The following is a 23,088-nucleotide window of genomic DNA, read 5'->3' as shown; positions in this document are numbered from 1 at the left end:
AGTGCCACCAGCAGTGGCACCATCACCAGAGCCACCAGCAGCACCACCAGTGACACCACCATCACCAGAAGCAGCACCAGGAGGGCCATGGGTGACATCACCAGTGCCACCATCCGTGGCACCAGTGCTGCCACCAGCAGAGCCCCCAGTGGCCCCAGCAGCGCGCTCCCCCCCCCCCCCCAAGCCCCCCCTGCCCAGCACACCCCCCACCCCACCCCCCCGAAACGGAGAGGACAGGACAGGGCCGCAGGGTACAAAGTGCCTTTATTGCCACCGCCGCGGTCCCCGAGGCATGGGGACCCTGACCCCTCGGGACTGGGGGGGCGGGGGGGGGGGGGGTCGGACCAGGCCCCTCACGTCTGCAGCTGCAGCAGGGCGGGGGGCGGGGGGGCCGGGGGCTGCACCAGGCGGTGGCAGCCCTCCAGGTCCCCCAGCACCCCGAAAAGCCGGCTCAGCCCCTCGGGCAGGGGTGTGCCTGCTGGGGGGGGGGGGGGGGGGGCAGCAGTGAGACCCCATACCCCTCAAGGTGGGGGGCTCCACAACCACCACTGCCCCCCAGACCCTCAGGGACATGGCCCATCCCCAGTGGGGGGTCACAAAATTCCCCCCTCCCCCAAACCTACCTTCACCCCCGGGTCCATTTTGGGCATCCTCCAGCTCCAGCAGCTCCCAGTACTTTTCCCTGGGGAGAGGGGAAGGAGAGGGACGAGCTCTCTGGAGGAGGAGAAGGGGGGTGTGCAAGGGGTGACCCCCCCCAGGGCAGGGGCTCACCTGAGGGTCCCCCGGAGGCCCTGGAGGTGGTGGAAGAGCCGCTGTGCCTCCGCCGCGGGGTCCAGGGGGTCGCTCCAGTCCTGCAGGGTGACGCCAGGCCGGGTCCGGTCGCACCCCAGCCCTGTGGGACAGTTGGCTCACGCTATGGGGGGACACCCCCACACCCCCACCAGCACCCCTGCGGGGGTCCCGGGTCCCCTGCCCAGTACCTGTCCTCTCTCGCTGGTGGCAGCAGCTCCACTTGTCCCCGCGGAAGACGCCGGGGTGGTAGGCGCGGAGCCCGCGGGGGTTGTTGGCGCACACCTTGCGCAGGGCCGACAGCCACTGGTTCAGCTCGTTGACGCACTGGGGTGGGGGGACGAGATGGTGAGGGGGGGGGGGGGGTGTCCCCAGGCTGTGACACCCCTCGGCGTGTCACCCTGTCCCCACCCCACCTTGCACTGGAGGTAGGCTGTCTCCTGTTGCCCGCCCGCACCCACGTAGACCACCTGCATGACGTGGGAGCTCCCGAAGCTCTTCTCCTCCACCTTCTCCGCCGCGAGGATGTCAGCCAGGGCGATGGCGCCGCTACGCTGACGGGGGAGGGGGGGGGGGAATGTGACAACGGGGGGTCAGCGCCATCCACCCTGCCACCACCCTCGCCGCCCCTCCCCGCAAGCGCTCCCCTACCTCGGTGCCGGGGCTCTTGCCGAAACTGAGGGCCTCCCCGGTGAGGCAGAAGTGGAGCTTCTTGGCGGCGGCGGCCAGCAGCGGGCCCTTGCCCCGCGTCTTGTGGACAAAGAGCGGTCCCTCCTTCACCACTGGGGTGGGGGGGCCCAGCAGCTGCCCCTCACCTTCCTCCTCCTCCTTCTCTTCCTCCATCCCCACCAGCCGGGTGATGAAGTCCTTCATCTGGGCGATGCCCCGCTGCAGGGCGGGCAGCAGCGGGGCCAGCCAGGCCTCCTTGGCCCGCCCAGCCGCCGGCTCCATGTTGCCCACCAGCTGAACGGCCTGGAGACCCCCGGCATGGCAGCGTCACTGGCAGCAGCCCCCAGCCCTCCCCAATGGGAAGCAGCCAGGCACTCCAAAAACCCCACCTGGGTGACACCAGCACACCCGGCGGTGTCCCCCGCCCTGTCCCACCTTGGCCAGGAGCAGCAGCGTGCGGCTGGTGCGTGCGTCGGCGTGCGCCTCCCGCACGTGGAAGAGCTTGGGGGTCATGATGGCCGGCGAGAAGAAGCGGAGGCAGAGGAAGCTGGTGACAGCCACGAACTTGATGTGCTGCGGCCGAGCGAGGCGGGGGGAGACGCGTGAGAGCCTGTCCCAACGCAGGACATCCCCCTCCACCACGTGAGAGCCTGTCCCAACGCAGGACATCCCCGGCCACCACGTCCATCGATGTGCCAGGGGGCTGGCTTCCAGCACCAGGGCTGCTCTTTGGGTGAAGCGTGGCCCTGCTGTCCCCCTGTGCCCCAGCCCTAGGGGGCTGCCCCCGTGCCCAAGAGGGGACCCCATCGGACCAAAGGTGAGGACTGCACCCAGCGCCCCCTGTTCCCTGGGGACATCCCCGTTTGACCCCCTGGCCCACCCTCCGCCGCAGCCCAACCTGGTGCTGGGGGAAGCGCTCCCCGACGCGCCGGAAGAGCTGCCGGAAAGCGGCGCGGATGACGGGGGGACACGCCGGGGCTGACTTGGCGATGGCGTCCAGCAGCTCGCCCAGGTAGGACTGGAGGTGCTGGCGGCCCTGCTCAATCACCTCACCCTCCGTCTGCACCCGGTGCAGCCCCGAGCACCTGTGGGCACCGGCACCGTCAGCCCCACGGCCGGGGCCTCCCCTGCCCCACCGCCCCCTGCGCCCCTTACCCGACATCTTTGATCTCCACCTTGCCGGGGTCCAGCTCCACGTACTTCTTCTCCTCGAACACACGGGAGATGGTGGGGCCCAGGACAGCGTGCAGGTACGGCATCCCCGTCACCTGCCAGGGGACCGCACAGGGGACGGTGATGGGGGGTGATGGGGGGCACAGCCACACGTTTGGCACCTGACACCCCCAGACTCCCCGATAAAGTTCACCCAGGGAGTTTTTCATCAACTTCCCAGCCCTAGGGGAAGTCACATTCCCACCAGCCCACCCAGTACCACACCCACACACCCCACCCCCACCCCCCAGGAACCGGTCCCAGTGGGGACAGCCCAGAGGCAGGGTGACCTGGGAAGAGCAGGTTTCGGGCAGTGTGGCACCTTGAGGAAGGACTCCATCGACTTTGAGGCCAGGGAGTTGCTCCGGAACAAAGTGTTGGGCTCGCCTGCAAAATGGGAGAGGGTCTGTGGCCTGGGGGACGTTCACAGGTCACCCACCAGGCAGCTGCAATCATGGGGGGGGGGCGTTTTCAGGGGCTGTGCCCTCCACTCCCAGCCATTTCCATGGGTGTTATGGGTATTTCCTAACCTCAGACCACCTGCTCCTCTATCAACCTCAGCCCCTGAGTGGCTCAGGATGAACCCAACAGGTTCCCACCCAGAGCACAGCGTGATGGCTGAACCTCAACCGCCACCCCCAAAAAAGTCACCGCACAAGGTCCCAGAGGTTTTGCAGCCCCAGGAGATGGTTGGAAAGCCTCCGGCTCTGCTCCCTGCTCCAGCCTTACAGGGCTTGGCCAGCTCCAGCTCGAAGAGCAGGTCCAGGAACTCCTTGACCAGCCCTTGGCCCAGGAAGAGTTTGACCAAGTTGATGGCGACCTCCTGCCGGCACTCGGCCGTGGTGGTTTCATCCAGGAGGGTAACCAGGTGCACTTGGCCGTCCTGGTGGGGAGAGGCACCATGACGTGATGGCCCGAGGGAAGCGCATGCTCCGGCAGAGAGCTGGAGGAAGGTGGGTGCCCCGGCAGGGCTTTGCACAGACCCCTCACCTGGCGCCCCGACTTCACCTCCTGGCACAGGAGCTGGACCAGGGGCTGGTAGCAGTGGGAGGGCAGCACCATCTCGTCCCGCAGCCTCACCTGCAGCTGCAGGGAGCCCAGGCTGCCTCGGCGCCTGCAGGAGCACAGGGTGGGTGGAGGGATGGAGAAGTACTTCACCAAGCAGGAGGTGACCTAACAGCCCAGGAAAGCCCGGGCAGGCAGGTGGGGCCGCCCTGTGCTTGCCCCCTTCTCCCACACAAGGGCATTTCCAGGAGCTGCCCCTCCAAGGGGATGATGCTTCCCCTCCCCAACACCCCTGTGGGCACCAGGACCACCCCTGGCACACCCCAACCCCTGCCATGCTGAGACTCACTCGTCCTCCCTTGGCTTGGACTTGTCTGGCCACAGTCTGAACCAGCCCTCCTCCTGCCCGGCCGCCTCCAGCCCCTGGATGCTGAACACCACCTGGGAGGGGAGGGCAGGAGAGGGTTGGGTGGGCAGCTGGGCAGACACCCCCCCCGGCAGCAGTGACGAAGTTTGGGGGCTCACCTTGCCCAGGAAGTCGTTCCTGCCGACGAGGTCCCAGTCCCACACCTCCACGCACAGCTTCTCCCCGGCGGGCTCAGCCAGCTCGAACTCAAAGGTCTCGTTCCAGCGGGGGTAGCAGGATTTCTTGACCACCTGCAAAGGCAACAGCTCCATTCCCCCTTGCTGGGTGGATGTGACACCCCCCGGGGACACCAAGCTGGGGGTGCTGAGGGACAGGGATGGCTCCTGGCTGAGCTCTGGGCTTCCCGGTGGGATGGTTTCACCTGCACCACCGGCAGGTTGGGGGAACACGATACACTGAAGTCAAACTCACGGTGCTCTCCTGTGCCTTCCCGTTGTAGCGCAGGCGGACGAAGGGGTCGGAGGCACCATTCCGGTCCTTCCTGGCCAAATCCCTGCCGAGGAGAGGGGGAATTTGCCAGCAACCTCCCAAAATACCTACAGGCATCCACTCTCCTCCTCAGTTCTGGAGATGCACACCCTAAAGACCAGCAGACAAGGTGGACCCTGCCCCAGGACCCCTGTCAGCTGCTGGGCAGTGGGGAAGATGCTCTACACCCAAGGGATGATAACTAAGAAGACCCAGATACAGTGGGGAAACTGAGGCACGGAGCAGTCGGGACCCACCACTGGACATGTCCCAGCTGCACACACAGCCCCCTGCCACCCCCGTGTCCCCTCCTCACCTGGCCTCCAGCACAGTGCAGCGCAGCAGCCGCCGGCTGCCCTGGCTCCCCAGGACCTCCACCCGCAGGTGGATCTCCCCCTGCACCTCCTCGTCAGGGTCCACCTCGCTGAGGCTCACCCAGCCGCTGTAGCCTGTAGGAAAAGGGGGCACCCTCATGGGGGGGGGGGGTGTGTGTCATTGGGGGGACCCTCGGGACCGGCTCATCGCAGGGGTGGGAGATGGGTCCCCGCTGGGACCCTCCCGGCCACCCATTGCCCTACCCTTGGGGTGCTCCGCCAGCATGTCCCGGGTGATGCAGACCTTCCCGATAACGTCGTCACGGCTGGAAAACAAAGGCCGGGAGCAGGACATGGTGTGGGATCAGATCCCACCTGCTCTGCCAGGTCCCAGGCAGGACAGCCCTGGCCACGGGGTTCAGAGGGGGAGAAAAAAGGGGCTTGGGTGTGCTGGGTTGGGGCCACCACGGGGCTTCTGTCCCCATGGAGTGCGTCAGCCGCCCTTTGCTGCCAGCTGGAAAATAACCTTGGGAAATATCTTCACCCACTGGTGTCCCAAAGCCCAAGCCAGGTGTGGATTCTCCGGTGTCTACAGTGGGGTTGAGCATGCAGGCAGCCAAAGCCACCAACCTCTGAGTCCCCGTGAGTCCCCCTGCTGAGCCCCCACCGCCCCGCAGGCGACCTGCCCCTACCTGAGCGCATCCTCATCCATGACGTAGATGGAGACGCTGTGAAAGGTGGGCTGGAGGTGCACCTCGTACTCCTCCCCCCAGAACGGGGACAGCGTCTTCCACACCGTGGCAGTCCTGTGGGGGGGTGGTGGCACCGGTGATGCGGGGGGACACGGGGTTTCCTTGCTGGGGCACTCCCCACCTCCCCAGCCCTGTGAGCTTCCCAGCTTTCGGTGAGACATGGCTGGGGGCAGCACCCGCAGTTTTGAACCCTCAGCTGGGGCAGGGGATGGGTCCCTGTCCCTGTCCTGCCTTGTGGCTCTGGGCTGGCAAGACATGGGGGTGGCTTACAGGGTGTGGGGTGGCCATGAGCTGTTAGACCTCACAGCCTGGGTCTGGACCAGCAGCTCAGCCCAAAGCAAGAAATAATATTAATATTAATATTAATATTAATATTAATATTAATGTTAATATTAATGAAGATGTGCCTGCAGCAGGGTAGGTGGAGGAACCTGCGAGGAGCTGGCTGTGCCAGCAGGTTTGGGGACCAGCCAGGGACATGGAGGCACTCACCTGATGATGGCCTCATCGTCGATCTTCACAATGCAGTACGGGTCGCTGCTCCCTGTGCTGGAAGGACATGGCAGGGCTCTGTCAGCACCACCGGCCACAGCCCTGGCGCCCCAACCCAATGCCATGGGGCTCTCATGGTCATGGGCAACCAAAGCCTTCAGCCTTGGCAACCCCCCCCCCAGAGGGGGTGATCTCAGGGGTGTCCCTTGTGGGGACACCCCAGGCTGTGGGTGCTGGGATATAGAGGCACCCCCAGCAGGCAAAGGCTTCAGTGGGTGGATTTGGCCATGGCTGCAGGTACTTGGTGCCCCTGGCTTCACTCCCAGCCCAGGGAAACACATCCCTGACAGTGTCCGGTCACCGCATCCCGCTGGCAGCTCGAAGTGGCTTTCCTCTTCCAAATCGGAAGGTGAAGAACAAACAAAACCCACCCTTTCCCCGAAACGGCTCCAGGCCCCCACGGCTCCATTGCGTGTGCTGGGAGCCAGGCTACCGCAGCCTCCTCCAGTCCTGGGGCGCACCCAGAGCCCTGACACCTCTGTAGGGTTGGGGACATCCCTGGGGACACCCCCAGGGATGCAGAGGGTGCGAAGGACAGGCAGGCAACACGGGCCAAGGTGCCTGAGGGCTGTTGGCAGCTGCCGGGATGCTCTGACCCTGCTTCCTCCCTGGGGACGACCAGAGCCATCGCTCCTGAGCACTGCTGCCAAAAAAAAAAAAAAAAAAAAAAAAAAAAAAGACAAACCACTATTTTACAGCTTATTGCCCCAGTCCATCAGAAACGAGGTGACTCAGTCGCAGGCAGGGGCGGGGGGCTCTGGCCGGAGGCAGAGGAGCCGGCAGGACCCGGGTGCTGGCCAAGAGGGTGGAAAGGTCGCGGCTCCTGTCTCGTCTCACGGGGTGGTTACTCATTAACGCCGGTCCTGGCGGCGTTCGTCAGCCACGAGCGCCCCAGAGAAGGCGGGGGGAGCACACGGGTGGGGCTTTGGGGACCCCGAGCACAGAGCGATTTCCCCATCCCCAAACCAGGGAGGCTGAGAGGCAGCTGCTGGGGGGGGGGGGATTAAAAGGGTCGGGGGGATTAAAAGCATTTGGGATGCTCCCCACCCTGCCAAACACGGCTGCAGGGGGGTTCTCTGGACTGTGTATCCCGGGCACCGCGCTGGCAGCCCCATCCCGCGGCACCCCGAGCATTTTGGGCCACGCGTGGTGCTGGCAGCGCCGGCTGCTCAGAGCAGCTCTCTGCCTGCTGCCACCCCAGCCCCGCTCCCCAGGGGGTTTTGCCGCGGGCGGTGGATGAAGCAGAGCCCGGTGCTGACGTTTCGTGCCTCACGCAAAGCACCGGGCGGGCAGGGAGCACGCAGGCAGAAAGGGAACATCTGCCCACCTGAGCCGTGCCCGGCAACGGCTTCACACGGCAGCTGCCTCGGCGCCAGCAGCAGGAAAACCTCGTCCCCAGCGTGGGGACGGCTCGAGCGCACAGGCTGCTCCATGTCCCTGGGGTACCACGAAGCCGCCCCTCGCCAGTACTCGGGCATCGCGTGCCCCAGGGGTTAAGACACAGGGCGGCCAAAATCCGTCCTCCATGGGCTGCAGGCGGTGCCCAAACTGCCACAGAACCCATGATCTGCATCCGTGGGGGATAAATCCCTGCTCCGAAGGCAGGTGGGGAACCCAGCATCACGCTGGGTGACATTGTCTGCACGGCATCGCCGTCACTGGACGCTAACCAGTGTCCCTGGACGCCAACCAGTGTCCCTGGACGCCGACCAGTGCTCAGGAGAAGTCGGGGAAGAGATTTGTAAGGCTCGCAGGCTCTCAGCAGGCGCTGGGCATCCTGCTGACGCCTACGCAGAGCGCAGTTTGCTTGTGCCGCCCGCCCCAGCCGCTCCACGCCGGCACGGGTGGCCGCAGGAGGCGAGGCTGGGGGTTTGGTGCAGGGGAAGGAGCTAGAAAGGGGAAGGTTGGGCTTTAAAAGGAGGAAACGAAGACTGAAGCTTTCAAGATTGGTAGCACAGTATAAATTTGCGGGGGATGGGGGGAGGGAGGGAATAAACACACGTGCTCCCTGCAGCCACCCGTCCCGGCAGGCAGCCCTGGGGACCGAGGCATTGAGTTTTGCAATTAACAATTCACTGGGGTAGCCAGCGGCACCGCTTTGCCCAGCCCTTGGCAGGCAGGGAGGGGCAGCAATAAAATAAAATAAATAAAATAAAATAAAGCAGATCATTTTCCTCGCTTTCCTGCAATGAAGACGCAGGGGAGAATTTTGGAGCGTTCAGCTGGGATGGGGACTCATGCTCCCCCTGTGTCCTGGCGGGGGGGACAAGGGGGGCAGAGCCCACCTAGGGCTGAGCTGGCGCTGCTGCAGCTCTTCCCAGTTCTGGCCCCGGAGTTCGGCCGTGACGTGCCGGAGGGCGAAAGCCGGAGCGGGTTTCCTGCCTCTTTATGGGCAGTTTCATGGTGTCGCGGCTGGTCGGTGCCAAGCCCCGCGCTGGGCGGGTGCTGGCTCGGAAGGCAAAACCGAAGAGCAGCTCTGCTGCACCGGGAGGAGGTGGGAGGTGTGCGGGCACAGCCACGGGGGAGGTGGCATCGGGGCTAAACCCCACTGAAGTCCCACTGCTGCCGGCGGGGCAGAGGAGGGGGGCTGCTGGTGGCACGGCTTCTCGGAGCAGGATGGCACCGGAGGGGTCACAAACCACAGCTGCATCGCCCAAATCCCTGTGCTGAATCCTGCAGGAACGGGGGGGGGCCCAGGGGGGTTTGGGGGTACCCCATCACCCACGGGTGCTTGCAAGCACGCGGCCGGTGCAACCCTGACTGGCAAACACACCCAGGGCCACCGCGGACACCCCACAGATGGGTTTCCTCCGGGCAAACCGGTGGCGATCCCAAAGGCTGTGCCAGGGCAGAGCAGAGGAACCGGACCCCCTAAACCCCCGTCCGCAGGGGAAGGGGACGGCGGCCAGACGTGGCCAAGGTCAGCCGGCGGCGGGTGACCGTGCCGGAGCCGGCGCTCAGGTTTCCCTCCCCGCCGGGGTGGCCGCTCTCCCTGCCCAAAGCCGCGTCCCAAAACCTCCGGTCTGGGAAGCTCCGCTCGAGGTGTGATCGCCCGGCGGCTTTCTGCCACACGCTCTCCTAAAATCCAGAGCCTCCTCAAACCCAGAGCCTCCTCTCACTGGTTCGACCTCCCAGCAGGGAGTTATGCCAAGGGATTTAAAAATCAAGCTCTGACATACGGGATTTAAAAAAAGAAAAAAAAAAAAAAAAAAAAAAAAAAAAGTCATGTTTCTTTCCTTGTTTATCCTCTTTTTCCATGACGGCTGCAGGGATTTTTGTTGGTTTTCCAGCAGCCCTGACCCTGCCCGGCTGCCGAGCGCTCCTCAACAGCCTCCGACCCCCTTGGTGGCTGGGGGCCACCCCGATGCTCTCCCCCACATCCCACCCCATAAGGATCAGAGCGATAAGGATGATGCTGGGACACATGGGCAGCCCTTGGGGGGCTGCCAAGGAGGGAAAGCCCGACCCAAGGGGCTGCCAGCGGAGCCCCCTGGACCGCACCGATGGGAAGGGAGCAGTGACAGGGGCCAGAGCACCGGGGCTCCTCCCTGCTCCTTTTGGGGGATGGCTGTACCCCGATCCTGCTGCTTGTCCAGGGATCCCCCTGAAGGGCCCAGCTCCAGGGTGTGTGTGTGGGTGCATGGTGGGGGCAGCCTTGCCCCATAGCAGCACAGGGGGAGCCCCCCAACGCTCGGAGCACCCCACAGTACTGGGTGCTCCTGGGAGGCAACCTCAAAGCCATCCCAGGGGGTGTCCCCAAGCAGAGGGACACCAAGGCACTTCTGAGGAAGCCCCCCAAGCACTGAGAACTGCTGGGGACACCCAAAGCCACCCTGGAGGGAACCCCCAAAGCACAGGCACTGCTGGGGGACCCCAAGCCACTCTGGGTGAGCGCCCAAAGCAAGAGGGGACACCCCAAAGCCACCCTGGGGGGAACCTCCAAAGCAAGGGGACCCCAAAGCCACCCTGGGGGGAACCCCTAAAGCACTGGCAGTGCTAGGGGGACCCCAATCCATTCTGGGCAAGCCCCCAAAGCAGGAGGGGACACCCCAAACCACCCGGGGGGGGGGCTGCCCCCAAAGCACAGGGACCTGTTGGGGGGACAGCGCACAGCTCTCCCGGGGCAGGGAGGCTCCCTCCCGGGGTGCCTCCCCCCAAACCCCTCCCGGCCCCCGGGGGACACTCACATGTCCTTGGCGGGCAGGTTCTTGCCCTCCACGATGCGGATGGAGAGCGCGCTCCGCCGGGCCATGGCGGGCAGCCGAGCCGAGCCGAGCCGAGCCAAGCCGAGCCGAGCCGAGCCGAGCCGAGCGGAGCCGAGAGGAGCCTCGAACCCGCGGCCCCTCAGCCCCGCGCCCATGTGCGGGCCGTCCCCGCCGGCTGCCAATCAGCGCGCGGGGCGGGATAAGGGGCGTAACCGGAAGCCCGTTCCCTGCGGCGATTGGGTCATTCTCTCTGCTGTCGGCCAAGGGGTGGAGCCTGGGTGGGTGTGGGCGGGGCCGGGGCCGCTCCGGGCAGGGCAGGGACCCCCCCCCGATGGCGCCGCGGGTCCCGCTCGGCTCCGCGCAGCGCCCGGGCACCGGCCGCGGCCCCAGGGCGGTGCGGCCGCGGGGTGCTGGGCCCGGCGCCCCGCCTGGCTCGGCCATGACGGACCGGGCGGCCCCGCGCCGGGCCCCTGCTGCCCCCCGCCCCGCCACAACCCGGGGGGCTGCAGCCGCCGGCCCGCCCCCGCCGCCCCCCGCTGCCCTGCGCCCCCAAACCCCACCTTCTGCTGGCGTTTTTACCGGGTTTTTTAAGCGCTGCTCAGCTGCAGCACCACCACCCCACCCCCCCCCGAGGGAACGGTGGCGCTTCGGGGGGGGGGGGGGGGGGCTGGTGCCATAAATGCAGGCGAGGGGGGCAGGGGACCCCTCCTGCGAGACCTGCGTCGGCTCAAGGGCTCGCCCGGCCCCAGAGCTGGGGGTCCTGCGCTGGTAGCCACTGACCCGGGCCTTGGCATTTGGGCCTGGCCGCTGCGGGGACACGCTGGGGACACGCTGCCCTGACCTGCAGCGCTGCCCCTCCCCCCCGCCCAGCCTGCCCCGCACAGGGGGGCGAGCCGCGGTCCCCCCCTGCCACCGTCGCTCGCGCCTCCCCATGTGCCGCCTCCAGCCAACACACGCGGTCACGCCCGTGTGACGGGGGGACAGACCCCTCCCCGTCCCACCGCTCGAAGCCACTAGGTGTGAAATAGGTGTTTCATTTCAGGGGACCGGGGTAGGACGGGGGGGGACACCCACGCGTGCGGGATGAAACCGTCCCTTTGCTGCACCCAGGCTGGTCTCCGCAGGGGTTAATGGTCGGATTTCCTTGATTTTCCTTGGCTGGGCTCCATGGAGGCCGCTGCAGCGCAGCAGGGGGGGCAGGTTGCTGTCACCTTCCCAGGAAGGTAGGGACACCCTGCTAAGGGTGCTGTGACCATGGCTCAGGGATAATAGAGAGGAAGAGAGAGACCAGGGGGGTCTCATCCTGCCCAGGCTGCAGGCTCAGGCCCCTCATCTGCCAGTGCAGGACCCACAGCCTCGTGCAGGATCAGGAACGCTGGGTCAGGCCCTCCCCCCAGCCCCCAATACAGGATCAGGCCCACTCACGCCAGCCCCCAGAGCAGGAGCAGGGACCCACACCCCGGTGCAGGATCAGGCCCCAAGCTGCCAGTCCCCCCCCTGCCGTCTCATGGCTGGCAGGGGAACAGCAGCACCACCTGGGCAGGATTGGGCCAGCTCTGCCTGTGGGAGACCCTCCTCTGGGATTGGGGCTGGGAGAAATCGCTGTAGGGTGAAGGGAAATGGGGAGAGCACCCCCCTCTACCGCCCACCCCCCCACCCGCTCCTGAGGGCATTTCTGTGCCCCTCGCCCCAGCGCGATTGGGGGGGGGGGGGGGGGCCAGGCTCCCCTCGCTGCCTCACGCCCCAGGGGACTTCTCCCCACGCGCAGCGGGCGCGGGTGGCACCGCACGCCCCAAGCTGGGCATGGAAATGCTTCTCCCGCTCCAGAGCGGCCCTGGCTGCCTCCTGCCCTGGGGGGCAGCTGCCCCCCACCCAGGGATGGGGCTCAGAGCCCTGCGCAGGGGCACGGGATGGGGCCACGGGCCTTCTCCTGGGGGGCTGTGAGGTTTTGGCAAGGGGGTGACAAATCCCCGAGGGGGTGACAAGCAGGAGGCGGAGGCCGGGCACGAAGCATGCGGAAAGGCCTTTAATCTCCATCTCCATCACGGCTCCCCGGGGGCCCTGGTCCACGGGGCAGCTCTGGCGGTGCCCCCGCGGCGGTGGGCGCTGTGCCACCGACACCAGCGGTGCAATGGCGAGGGCACCCGAGGGTGCGTGGGCTGGGGGCAGCTGGTGCGGGAGCAGGTGGGGGAGGGGGGTGCAGCACTGGGGGGGGTGGCAGGGGGCCGCAGTGGGGGCTCAGAGCCGGGCTGCCGGCTGGTCGTAGACGTGGTGGGTGTTGTACCGCCGCACCGTCACCGCCTCCGGCTTGGTGAAGGTGCTGCTGCCGCTGCAGGTATCCGAGCTGCGGAGAGAAGCAGGGGTGAGTGAGCGACGAGGCGGGGGGCCGCGGGGTGCCGGTGTCACCCTCTGACACTGGTCCTGTGTGCCCAGCACCCATCACGGCTCCTGGGCGCTGGGGTAGGGGTGCGGGGGTGGTGGCACTCACTCCCAGAAGACCAGCATGGCCACCAGGCCGGCCAGCAGGATGGCGAAGAGGATGGAGAGGATGGAGGTGAGGGCGATCATGCCGGCACTGTGCCCGCTGCCCGTCGTGGGGAGGCTGCTGGGCTGCTGGGCTGGGGGGAGAGAGCGGGAAGGGAGGGGGCAGCATGTGCACCCCAGGGCAGCGCAGGGGGCCTGGCTGGGGCCCGGTGTATCCGTGGGCAATCCCAGTGTGCCGCGGCGCGGTGCCGCCACACCCCAGCAGGACCCACGGCAGCGCCCTGCCTCAGTTTCCCTGGCTTCTCACAGGAACGCTGCACCCCAAGCCACTGATGCTCAGTGTGCGGCCCCCCACCCCCCCCATAGGACCACCCCACGTCCCCCAACACCCAGCAGCTGCGGGATGGTGTGAGGGGCAGGACAAGCACCCCAGCAGCGGCAGCAGTACCTGTCCTCAGCGTGATGGGTGCCGACCACTCTGTCTCCGCCATGGGCGTGGAGCCCTCCAAGGCGAGGAACTTCACCCTGGGATGGGAGGGGAGTTTGGCTGCGCTCCCCTGAGCCAGGGGGCCGCTGGCAGCCCCGGGGGGGGACACGTCCCCGCGAGCAGGCTCACCGGTAGGGCCCGGGACCGGGCAGGGGGCCGTTGCAGGTGGGTCTCCTCTCATCTGTGGCGCAGCTGGTCTCGCTGCCAACGCGCAGCACCGTGAGCTCCCCGGTGGGTTTGGGGCAGGGGTAGTTGAGGATGGTGGTGTTGAGGGTCATGTAGGCGGGGGTGCTGGTGGGGAACTCCTGGAACGCCCTTTCGGGGGTCCCTGGCTCCACGCTGTTATTGAAGCCGGGGACGGCTGTGGGGACAGAGATGGGGGTGAGGAGGGACCCTGGGGGGATGCAGGGAGCCCTGCACACCCCCCTGCCCGGGGCTGCTCCCCTGGGCCTCACCGCACCCCACCTACCCTCGGGGAGGGCCACCACCAGCCAGATGACGGCATCGTCTGGGGTCTGGTTGAAGACGCAGCGGGGCTGCTGCAGCGTGAAGGTGGAGGTGGTCGTCAGGCCCCCCAGGGAAGAGTCAGCCAAGGTCGGGGTGTACAGGATCTTCTCTGCGGTGAGAAGCCAAGCGGGGTGCAGCGGAGGGTGCGGACCCCCCGCTGCACCCCCCGACCGGCAGCTCCATCCGGCTGCAGCGGTACGGGGGGATTGGGATGGGGCCAGGAGGGAGCCGACCCCTGTGATCCTGCCTGCGGGGCCCCCGCTCCCCTCCCGCCCCCCGTTTTGGGCACAGACACAACACGTTTCACAAAAAGAGGAAGCAAAGGCACTCCCGTGCCACCACCCAGGGAGGGACACCCCCGCGAGACCCCCTGAGGACCCCACGCTGTGCCAGCAGACCCAGGAAGGTGACACCAGGGACACCAAGGGGTGGCACACAGAATATGAGGGGCATCAGCCCAGGGGCATCCTGGCGCCTAGGCCCAGGGGACCCCCAGCCCAGCCCGGTGGCGTTAGCGGACTCACCCAGGCCGTGGGCCGTCGGCAGGAGCAGGAGGAGCAGCGGGAGCATCGTGCGGGCGCCCCGGTGCCGAGGGCAGGAGTGTGGGCGGCCGCGCTCTGCGTCCCCACGGGACCCGCCTGCGGCCGCCAACCACCCACATTCCTGCGCCAGCCACAGCCCCGTGGCAAACAGGTCGGGCTCAAACAGGTCCGGCTCGTTTCCCCGGGGGAGCATTTCCTACTCCCGAGCACCCGCCGGCGAGGCGTGCTGAGAACTGCCACGCTCGTGGCACTGGTGGGCAACAGCCCTCGCCCTGCCGTGGGGCAGCGGTTGCCACCCCCGGGTGATGCCCACCTCGGGGCGCCCTGCAACCACACCGGTGCCAGCATGTGCCCCCCACCCTCCCAGACATCAAGTGCCACGAAACCAAGGCCCTGGGTGGTTTGGGGGGGGGCCGGTGGCCCCCATCCTCCACAGCTTCAGCCCTGCATGGCCGATGGCGGGGGTGAACTGAGCACCGAGCTGGTGTGTGAGCAGGGCGGCTGGCAGGGGGGGGGCATCGCCCCACGGCCGGGCAAGGAGGAGGCAGCGAAAGGTGTAAAGCGAGAATTTACTCAGCAGAACACGGAGCGGGAGGTTGGGGGGCAAAGCAGCCCAGCCCCGGGGGGCTGCACCTGCAGCCGGGGGGTCGGGGCAGAGCCGGGGGGATGTGGTGGGTCCTGTAGGACCTGCGGGCGAAGGCACCGGTTCCTGAATCCCAGCGGCACAGGGACCCCCACGCCTCGGTGCTGCAGGGAGAGACAAGCAGAGGCGTCAAGTGGGGTCCGCGGGGGTCTGCTGGCCCCCCCGCACCAACCACCGCCGAGGGGCCCTTTCTCCTTGCTGAACTACGGCAAACCCCCAATTTCAGGAAAAAAAGGCTTTCTAAATTTTAAAACCATCTCTATAGCTCCATTGCTTTGCTGATACGGCTGAGAAGGGGGTGCTCTCCCGGGGCCCCCATGGATGCATCCCCCCTCCCCCAAGCGCAGCCCCATGCAGCTCCCGTACCCCACGGCGCCGAGCACCGCCACGGCCAGCGCGGCCCCCAGGCTGGCGAGGATGGAGGCGACGACCACCATGTCGCTGCTGCGGCGCGTGGGCGCGGGGTCGATGGTGCTGGGGCTGCCGGCTGGAAGGAGGCGGGATGAGGGATACGGGGGGGCACGGGGGGCTCAGGGATGGGGTGATGGAAGGGGGAGGGATAGGGCAGCTGGGGGAGATCAGGGAGCACTTCTCCCCTCTGGGCTTTGGGGCGGTGGCATATGGGCGATGCCGTGCCGCATGTCAGCGCCCCAACCAGGCAGGTGCAGGGTACCCGTGGGGGGACAGCGGTGCCAGCGGTACCTCTCCGCAGGAGGATGGGGTCGGACCACCTCGTCTCCGCTTTGGGGCCGTGGCAGCCCATCACCAGGAACTTCACCCTGCGGGATGGGTACGGTGGTGACACCGCGGGGGATGAGCACACCCTGGATGGGGAAATACCCCAGCTGGGATTTGGGGGGGGGGGGGTGTGTGTGTCTGTCCTGCCGGCCTCACCTGTAGGGCCCCGGGGAGGGCAAGGGACCGTTGCAGGGGTCCTGGCTGCACTGGCCCCTGCATGCTGTGTCGTCCCCGACCCGCAGGATGGCCGGGCTTGGCGCCGAGCAGGCGTATGTGGCTGCCGCCATCCCCAGCGTCATGTAGGAGCGGGCGGTGGGCAGCTGCTCGTACAGGGGCACGTCGTCCCGGGACGGGGGGTTTCTGAAGGTGGCCGAGGCTGTGCAGCACAGAGACGGGGGTGGCGGGGGGTGAGTGGCTGCTGTGAGGTCCCCCACGTCCCCCCACCATCGGGGAGCGCGTGCCGGAGCAGCGGGCGCTCACCGTTGGCGAAAGCCACCACCAGCCAAATGGTGTCAGAGGCGTCGGCGTGCCGGCCGAAGACGCAGCAGGGCCTCTCCAGCGCGAAGGTGGTGGCGGTGACCTTCCCTGGCAGCATCGCGGGGGGCACGCGGGGCACGTAGGGCAGCAGGGCTGGGGGAGCAGGCGGTGAGCGGCGGGACCCCGTGCTCCGCACCGCTCGGCAGCCGCCTGACACCAGCCCGCATCCACGCCAGGGCCGGGAGCACCAGTGCCGGCACAGCGGGGCCTCATGGGGTGCCAGCAGTGCCAGCACCAGGGGGACGGTACTAGCACGGGGACCCCCCCCCAGCCACGCCCGGCCCCATAACCCCCTCCCTGGCGCAAACGTCTTGCAAAGACCCACGGGGAAAACACGTCGCAGCCCCTCCGAGCCCCCATCCCCCTCGGAGGGGTCCCCCTCGAGTCACCCAGGCCTGCGGCTGCGCCCATCCCAGCCAGCACCAACAGCAGCTCCATGGCGGCGTCCCGGTGGGGCTGGACGTGCCACCCTGCTCCGCTCGCCCCGTCCCACTGCCGAGGGGACGAACTGCCCCGCCAGCCGCCGCAGCAGGGACCGCCTGTCCCGAGGAGCTGGACCCTCCCAGCCCCACATTCCTCCACCGGCTCTGCCGGCCTGGCAAGACCCCGGGGCAAAGGGGCTGGTCACCCACTGGTCCCAATTCCCCCCTGGAGCTGGGGCACCAGAGCGGGCTGCGAGGGCGCAGGGCACAAGCCTGTGATGCGAAAGGGGAAACTGAGGCACGGAGGAGGCACCATGTTGGAGGATGGGTTGGCAGGAGTCAAAGTCTTTGCCGGGGCTATGGGGGGCAGCTGGGCAAGCGGTCCTGCATCCCTGTTCACCCCACCAAGACCCGACTCCCCACAGGTGCCCAGCGCCCACCCGGTACCTAGAACCAGGGTGGGCACTGGGTCTGCACTCAGCGGCTGTTTGGGGCAGCCAGCCTTGCCCCGAGGGCAGGGAAGAACTCTGGAGCCATCACACCCAAACCTCACCCAAATCCCCAAGCGATCAAGACAAACGGTCCCACCCAGTGCCGGGACGCAGAGGCACCCAAACTCCAGGGCCACCTCATGCTGGCATTTCCCCCTCCAGCCTTCCCCCTCGCTGGCAGCGGGGCTGGACCATGGCCTCCCTTCCCTAGGGAAAGGGTCCCCAAGCCCTTGGGACGGGGCCAGGGACAGTGACGCAGGAACAGGAGCTGCTCCACAGCTCGAGAGCCCCCCACCGCCGGTCCCCCCGGCTACTCTCCATCCAGAGGGGGTTGAGTGCTCCCTCTCCGGTGTTTGCCAAGGGCAGCGACTGCCCACTCCTGCGTGGGAGGGGATCTCCCCCCCCCTTCTCGAGGGGGCTGGGACCACGCCTTCAGATTAAGTGGAAATGGGGCATTCAAAGATTACACAGTCCAGCTGCAGAGGGGAAAACCAGGCACAGCTGCAGCCTCCAGCCCTCCTCCCCCTTCCAGTCCTCCTCCCCCTTCCAGTCCCTGCCTTATTCCCCTCCTCCTACCCAGCAGTAATTGCCCCGGGGTCCGCAGATGCCCACGGGGACACGCCAGCCCCCCACCTGCCACCCTGGAGTCCTCCTTGGCGCTCCTCGGCGGGGCGCCAGCAGCGGGGCGCGGGAGGGGAGGTGACTCAGGGGGACACTGAGTCACAGTTTCAGCTGCCGGTACCCACCGCTGGGACACGGGGCCAGCATACCTGTGGGGTCAAGGCTCGGCTAATAATAACCACCCCGCTGCAAACGAGCCGGCACCGCAGGGGGAAGGGAGAACCCGCCGTGGGGCTCCAGCCAGGGCCAGGGGGACCCAAGGCTTTCGGTCAGACCTGTCCGGTAGCATTATAAGCCCTTATCCGGGGCTCTCCCAGCTCCAACCAGCACCACGATCCTGCTCTCGCCCACGCCGAGCTCCGACACCTTCCCCCTTGGCCAGCTGCTACCCCTGGCCCAGGACAGAGGGGACCTGCTTTCAAGTGTCTCCCTGCGCTGCGGTGGCACCCGGCTCTGCTGCTTCCCACCCCTTTGCCACCTGCATCCCCCCCGCCGTGGGGGCGAAGCTGCCTGGGGTGAGCAGAGCCTGCCAAGGCTTTTAGGAGATGCTTGGTGGCAGAGGACAAGCCCCTGAGCAGCTTAGACACTGGGAGGCTCCGGCTGATTCACCGGGAGCATCTGCTGAAGACGCCTTGGGCCGTGCCCAGCAGGAAATTCCTGCTTTGTACAGGGCTGGGCGAACCCCGCTCAATTTTTGCTTCAATTCACTGTTTTGATTGCTGGGACAACATGATCTGGGGATAGAAAGCTGAGGTTTGAACTCGAAACCTCCCTCTTTCACAACCAGGGCAGGAGAGGAGCAGACACAGCCCGTTTGTGTAGAGCTCAGCAACGCACAGACACGTACCTGCTGCTCCGGAGGAGCTTCCATTCTTGCAGCATCCCCAAACTTCACTGGATGGTTGAGAGTTTTCTCCCTAGAGCCTGCAGCAGAGGGTAACCAGGAGGCTGCACGCACAAGATAGACACAGGGGAAAGCTCCAGCACCTGATGGCTCCAAAAAACCTTTCATTTTCTATTGGTATGTCAAAGAAAATTGCCCCTCTGCCAGTTCGGGGCATGCTGGTCCCAGGAGGATGCCAAGACAGGGCTATCACAAAGCACAGCCCTGTCCTGTATCACTCGGGAAGGAGATGAAATGGCAGATGGCACCAGGGTCCCTGAAGGGCCAAAGGGATTTGTTCAATGAGGGCAGAGCTGGTAGCCACAGGGAGGGGAACAGCCAGAAACAGCTCTTAGAAAGGCTTTAGCTACCAGGTGACAAGAAGCCTGGGGACAACGTTCAGCAAGGCCCCCAGGACAGTATCTCCGTGTCAGCTGCCCTAACGGGGAGAGGTCACGGTGCAGGAGAGCACCTCTGCTAGCGAGGCACCGCCCGGCTGGCAGCAGAGCCGGGGAGGAAGGTGGCCCGTCACCGCCTGGTGGCACCAGCGCTTCTTGCAGCAGCAGCACAAAGCACAGCAGCCTCCTCCCTCCAGAGGCTCCAACCCCGCGCAAACAGCCACCAATTGCTGCCGTTTCACCTGAGGGGGAAAAAAACCAGGGGCAGGTCCTGCCAGAAGGGCTTCGGGGTGATAGAAGGGGCGATGGCAGCAAGGGGCTGCAGAGGCTGCCACTTCCCCTAGGATGGGCACTGCCCCGTCACTAAACTCGCACCGGGGCCACCAGGCTCCAGCAGGCAAAGCAGTGACAGGCTGCAACCCCCAGCCCCTGGGGACCAGCACTTCATGTCCTGCCCCGGCAGAGATGTGTGTCCCTCCAGCAGAGCTGAGCTTTCCCTCCTTTCTCCCGGCTGGACTAAGTGTCCCCAGCTCCGTGGAACAGGCTGGTCCCCCAAGAGAAGGCCACCGAGGGGGGAGGCACCCCAGGGCATCAGGCACCTTGGAAGTAAAGCGGCAACTCACGCTGAAAACGAAGCGTTTATCACGAGCAAGGAGGAGGCTTCACTGCAAGAGGTGCCTCGGAGACGGGGAGCTGTGCCGTGCCAGAGGGAAACCTGGTGCCCTAGTGGGAGCGAAATGCTCCCCCCTCCCCACCCCGTCCCCAAAGCACTACCAGCGCAGGCTTCTTGCCTTCACAAGGGGATCTGTCACCTCAGGACCGCCGTGCCAGGGGGTCCTGGCTGTGGCCATCAACCCCACGCCGAGAGGCGAGCGCCGTTTCTACAAAAATACCCTTCCCTCCCCCCAAAAAAGAGGCGGTGCAGAGCAGCGCTCCCGCGGTGCAGTGTTATTGCTCAGTGTGACGGGCGGTCAGACACAGGAACTTAAGGCAACAGGAATGAGTGTGCTGGGGGGCGCCCCGAGACGCGCCCGGCACGGCCGGGCCCCGCGGCAGCTCAGTGTCCCAGGCAGTCCTCGGTGACGCCCTGCGCGGCCAGCTCCGCCAGCACGTTGTCCAGGTAGTTGGGATCCGGGTAGCCGTGGCCACTCAGGTTTGTGTCCATCTCCGTCTTGTGGTGGATCTCGTTCCACACCACTGTGTTGCTCTCACCGGTGGTGCTGGAGGTGCCCACTGTGAAAATCAGGCGTCTTCTCCAGGCCACCCTCAGGAGCTCCAGGACCTAGAGGTGGAAAACCCAAAGCCGGCCTTCAGCAGCGAAGAGACCAGAGACAGGAAAGCAGCTCGCCAGACTTGACCACAACCTAAATCCCTGCTGTAGCAGGAGGAAACCACAGATCCCAGCGTCAGAAGGGATCTCCCTCACCTCCCAGCTACCCACGTGGTGCCCGTGGCGGGAAGGGACATTCCCTACACATGCTGGTCCTCCAGGACTTGAAAAATAGCGGCACAAGCGGAGACAAACACACCCACCCAGAGAACACGGGGGTGGGAAGAGCCAGCAGCTGGACTTCCCGAGCTGAGCAGTTCTCAGCGCAAACCCTTGTAACTGCAGAGCCCAAGACAGGCCAGGCGTGTCTTCCCGAAGGATCAGACGGGATTTGTTCGGTAAAGGGACGAAGGAAAACAAGTCTCCGCAGCCAAAGCTGGGAAGAAGCAACAAAGATCTTTGCGAGCAGAGGGGTTACAAATACACATAGGGAACAGCAGCGTGGACAACTCCCAGGAAGAGCTGGTTAGCACCATGGGGACAGCTCCCAAAGTGACCCTGCTGTGCTGATCCACCAACAGGGGGCCAAGGGACAACCAGAGAAGGGTCACGTTACCAGGGCACGATACCTCACCTTTCTGCCCTTCTCGTTGTCCGGCAGGTAGCAATAGCGGGGAAAGCCTCTTGCCGTGTACGGCATCCCAGGGTTGGGGTGCTCAGGGCCCTGCAATAGATAAGACACACTCAGCACGTACACGGGCACCTTCACAGCAGCTGGACAACCCCTCAGCAGCGGGATTTGATAGAGGCCCATCTCACACCAGCCTTTCCATGTGAAAGGAGCAAGGTATTGCTGCTGATGACTGAGGTATCTGACTTGTTCTGATGGGACACGGACCTTGTTATACGTCCTCCAAGAGGCGTCTCTTGCTGGGATACAAAGCCTGCTCTTCAGGTTACTGACATTCTGCTGGGAGGCAGCCCCAAATGACGGCTTTTTGCACGTGGTCTGATGACATCCCAAAGAGCCCACCCAGCTCAAACCTTTGCAAGCTCACTGCAACCACCGAAACCTCTGACGCGGGCTGCGAAACAGACGTTGGGATCTCTCCCACCCTGTGAGCGCGGGCTGAGTCTCCGCCCTGCTCCATGCGGACATGAGTCTTTACTGCAGGTGAAAGGCTGTTGTAGATCTTGGGGCCACTCTCAAAGACCTTTCATGGAGGAGACCCAAATTATCCCCACACTGAAGAACAGCCAGTGCACCTGCTGGCTCCAGGCACCTTCGGCTGCTCAGTGGTGGGCTGCCAGCAGGCACTGTACTGGATCCCAGTGCCCTTCTGGGAGGTTCTCACAGCTTGGGCCATCTGGCAGCAGCTGCTCCCGCAAGCGGGCTGTGCGCTCACCTGAATGCCTCTGCTGATGTGATAGACAATCTGGATTGTCCCGCAGTCCTTGTGGCCAGGGAGGGACTGGGGGAAAGTGGAGACCTCCATCTTCCCTTTGGGCTGAGTACCGGTTTTCTCTCCGTAGATGGCTTTGCAAGACGGACACTGCAAACTGCCATCCTGCGAGGGGAGAGAAGCAGGATCAGAGCTCCCCAGCTGTCACCCGGGCACAGGGGACCTGGTGGGGACGGGCCAGCTCGGTACCTTGTTCCCGCTGGAGTACATGGCCAGCATGCAGAGCATGTGGAAGGAGTGCTGGCAGTTTGTCAGGCGACCGACCGTCTCTGGCTTGATTGTGCTGCACTCGCACGCGTCGCTGTAGCCCGAGGGGGAGGACAGCTTCTCCATGCAGATGATGCAGTCCTGGAGTCCAAGACAGAAAGGAGAAATCCACTGTGTAGGGCGAGCACAGGCTGATCGTCATGACCAACCAAGGACGTGACCAAGGGGATGCTTCAGGAAGATTTGCCTTCAACTTTCACCCTTCCCTTCGAGGTTTAAGGCACAGAGACGGGTTCCCTCACCTGGCTGGTACTGCCCCGCTCCCTCACCTCCCGGGCAGCAGAAGAGAGCTGCCATCAGTCAGAGGGGATGAGCGGGAACTGAGTGTGCTTATGGCCTGCTCCTCTGCAGGGTTTTGATCTCTGCAGTTTTGACCTCTACGAGCACTGAGAGGAGACCCAAGCCAGACTCCCTCCTCCACCCCAGGCCCTGCAGCCAGCTCCAAGGGAAATGGGGAGGCATTGCCAGGCTTTGCCATTCAACCCCCACCGTGCTTTCTCTGACGAGGACAAGTCACCAGTTACCACTTGTGGGCTCCAGGCAGTGCTGAGGCCTCTCCGTCTGGCGTCAACGGTGCCACAGCAAGCAGCACTATCTGCCACACGGGGTGCCCAAGGAAGGATGGTCCTGAGGCATCACCGTGGTTTTCACAGCGCCCCAGTGAAGGGCCGCTGGGCAAGCCAGAGTTGCTTCACTGTCCTCTCACCTCATCGGCAGGAGCGCGCTTCAGCTCTTCCAGGTACTTCCTCACCACTGCTTCTGGCTCGGTTGGTGTCGCTGCGCAAGGAGAGAGATGAGAAAGAGAGAGCAGAGGAGATCAGACACGCCGTGAGGTATGACGGGCACGTGCAGGGTGAGCTAGAGAGAAGGGAGACAAGCAAGTCACTGGCCAGGACGCCAAGGAGAAAGGTTAGGGTTACAGGGGGAGAAGAGGCTGCTCCA

The 23,088-nt window shown here is 65.5% G+C and overlaps 4 protein-coding genes across 5 annotated transcripts in view; all 4 read right to left on the bottom strand.

Moving 5' to 3' along the window:
- Positions 1 to 353: 353 nt before the first annotated feature.
- On the bottom strand, positions 354 to 10,440 carry LOC104354346 (ras GTPase-activating protein 4-like). The gene is made up of 20 exons (XM_086475052.1): positions 10,376 to 10,440; positions 6,129 to 6,185; positions 5,577 to 5,690; positions 5,149 to 5,210; positions 4,887 to 5,019; positions 4,514 to 4,595; positions 4,201 to 4,332; positions 4,025 to 4,116; positions 3,661 to 3,784; positions 3,400 to 3,553; positions 2,993 to 3,057; positions 2,614 to 2,726; positions 2,357 to 2,543; positions 1,894 to 2,031; positions 1,441 to 1,761; positions 1,206 to 1,343; positions 981 to 1,116; positions 772 to 892; positions 624 to 682; positions 354 to 475 (listed from the first exon to the last, which is right to left on the bottom strand). The coding sequence occupies exons 1-20, from the start codon at positions 10,438 to 10,440 to the stop codon at positions 354 to 356; spliced, it is 2,415 nt and encodes an 804-aa protein (XP_086331178.1).
- Positions 10,441 to 12,631: 2,191 nt separating this feature from the next.
- On the bottom strand, positions 12,632 to 14,441 carry LOC104344237 (uroplakin-3b-like protein 1). 2 transcript variants are annotated; one of them, XM_086475379.1, is made up of 6 exons: positions 14,388 to 14,441; positions 13,834 to 13,975; positions 13,494 to 13,725; positions 13,326 to 13,402; positions 12,882 to 13,011; positions 12,632 to 12,737 (listed from the first exon to the last, which is right to left on the bottom strand). In XM_086475379.1, the coding sequence occupies exons 1-6, from the start codon at positions 14,439 to 14,441 to the stop codon at positions 12,632 to 12,634; spliced, it is 741 nt and encodes a 246-aa protein (XP_086331505.1). The 2 variants fall into 2 exon arrangements, with proteins under 2 accessions (XP_086331505.1, XP_086331506.1); XM_086475380.1 differs by having other exon boundaries at positions 13,834 to 13,980; positions 14,396 to 14,441.
- A 541-nt stretch (positions 14,442 to 14,982) lies between these two features.
- On the bottom strand, positions 14,983 to 16,498 carry LOC147414135 (uroplakin-3b-like). The gene is given in 6 exon segments (XM_086475404.1): positions 14,983 to 15,160; positions 15,423 to 15,543; positions 15,759 to 15,835; positions 15,951 to 16,170; positions 16,275 to 16,446; positions 16,448 to 16,498. Coding segments are annotated over 6 exon segments (819 nt in total).
- A 3,705-nt stretch (positions 16,499 to 20,203) lies between these two features.
- The window catches only part of DTX2 (deltex E3 ubiquitin ligase 2), a 34,838-nt gene continuing 31,953 nt past the window's right edge, over positions 20,204 to 23,088 (bottom strand). Inside the window, exons 6-10 of the mRNA XM_086475078.1 lie at positions 22,853 to 22,923; positions 22,069 to 22,227; positions 21,823 to 21,984; positions 21,051 to 21,140; positions 20,204 to 20,428 (exon numbers count right to left, since the gene is read on the bottom strand). Of these exons, the coding sequence (XP_086331204.1) occupies positions 20,204 to 20,428; positions 21,051 to 21,140; positions 21,823 to 21,984; positions 22,069 to 22,227; positions 22,853 to 22,923 (707 nt within the window). The remainder of the gene's footprint in view (positions 20,429 to 21,050; positions 21,141 to 21,822; positions 21,985 to 22,068; positions 22,228 to 22,852; positions 22,924 to 23,088) is intronic.

Source organism: Leptosomus discolor, chromosome 18 (genome assembly GCF_034619465.1).
Source record: "Leptosomus discolor isolate bLepDis1 chromosome 18, bLepDis1.hap2, whole genome shotgun sequence".
NCBI lineage: Eukaryota > Metazoa > Chordata > Aves > Leptosomiformes > Leptosomidae > Leptosomus > Leptosomus discolor.
Note: the sequence above shows the minus strand (reverse complement) of the source record. Positions and strands in the feature narration are given on the sequence as shown.

Coding starts and splice junctions, on each gene's coding strand:
- LOC104354346 (XM_086475052.1), bottom strand. CDS start 10,440: ATGGCCCGGCGGAGCGCGCTCTCCATCCGCATCGTGGAGGGCAAGAAC. Junction 5,691..6,128: donor GACGATGAGGCCATCATCAG/GTGAGTGCCTCC, acceptor ACCCCCCCACAG/GACTGCCACGGTGTGGAAGA. Junction 476..623: donor AAATGGACCCGGGGGTGAAG/GTAGGTTTGGGG, acceptor CCCCCCCAGCAG/GCACACCCCTGCCCGAGGGG.
- LOC104344237 (XM_086475379.1), bottom strand. CDS start 14,441: ATGCTCCCGCTGCTCCTCCTGCTCCTGCCGACGGCCCACGGCCTGGGT. Junction 13,726..13,833: donor GGTGGTGGCCCTCCCCGAGG/GTAGGTGGGGTG, acceptor CTGTCCCCACAG/CCGTCCCCGGCTTCAATAAC. Junction 13,012..13,325: donor ACCCATCACGCTGAGGACAG/GTACTGCTGCCG, acceptor CTCTCCCCCCAG/CCCAGCAGCCCAGCAGCCTC.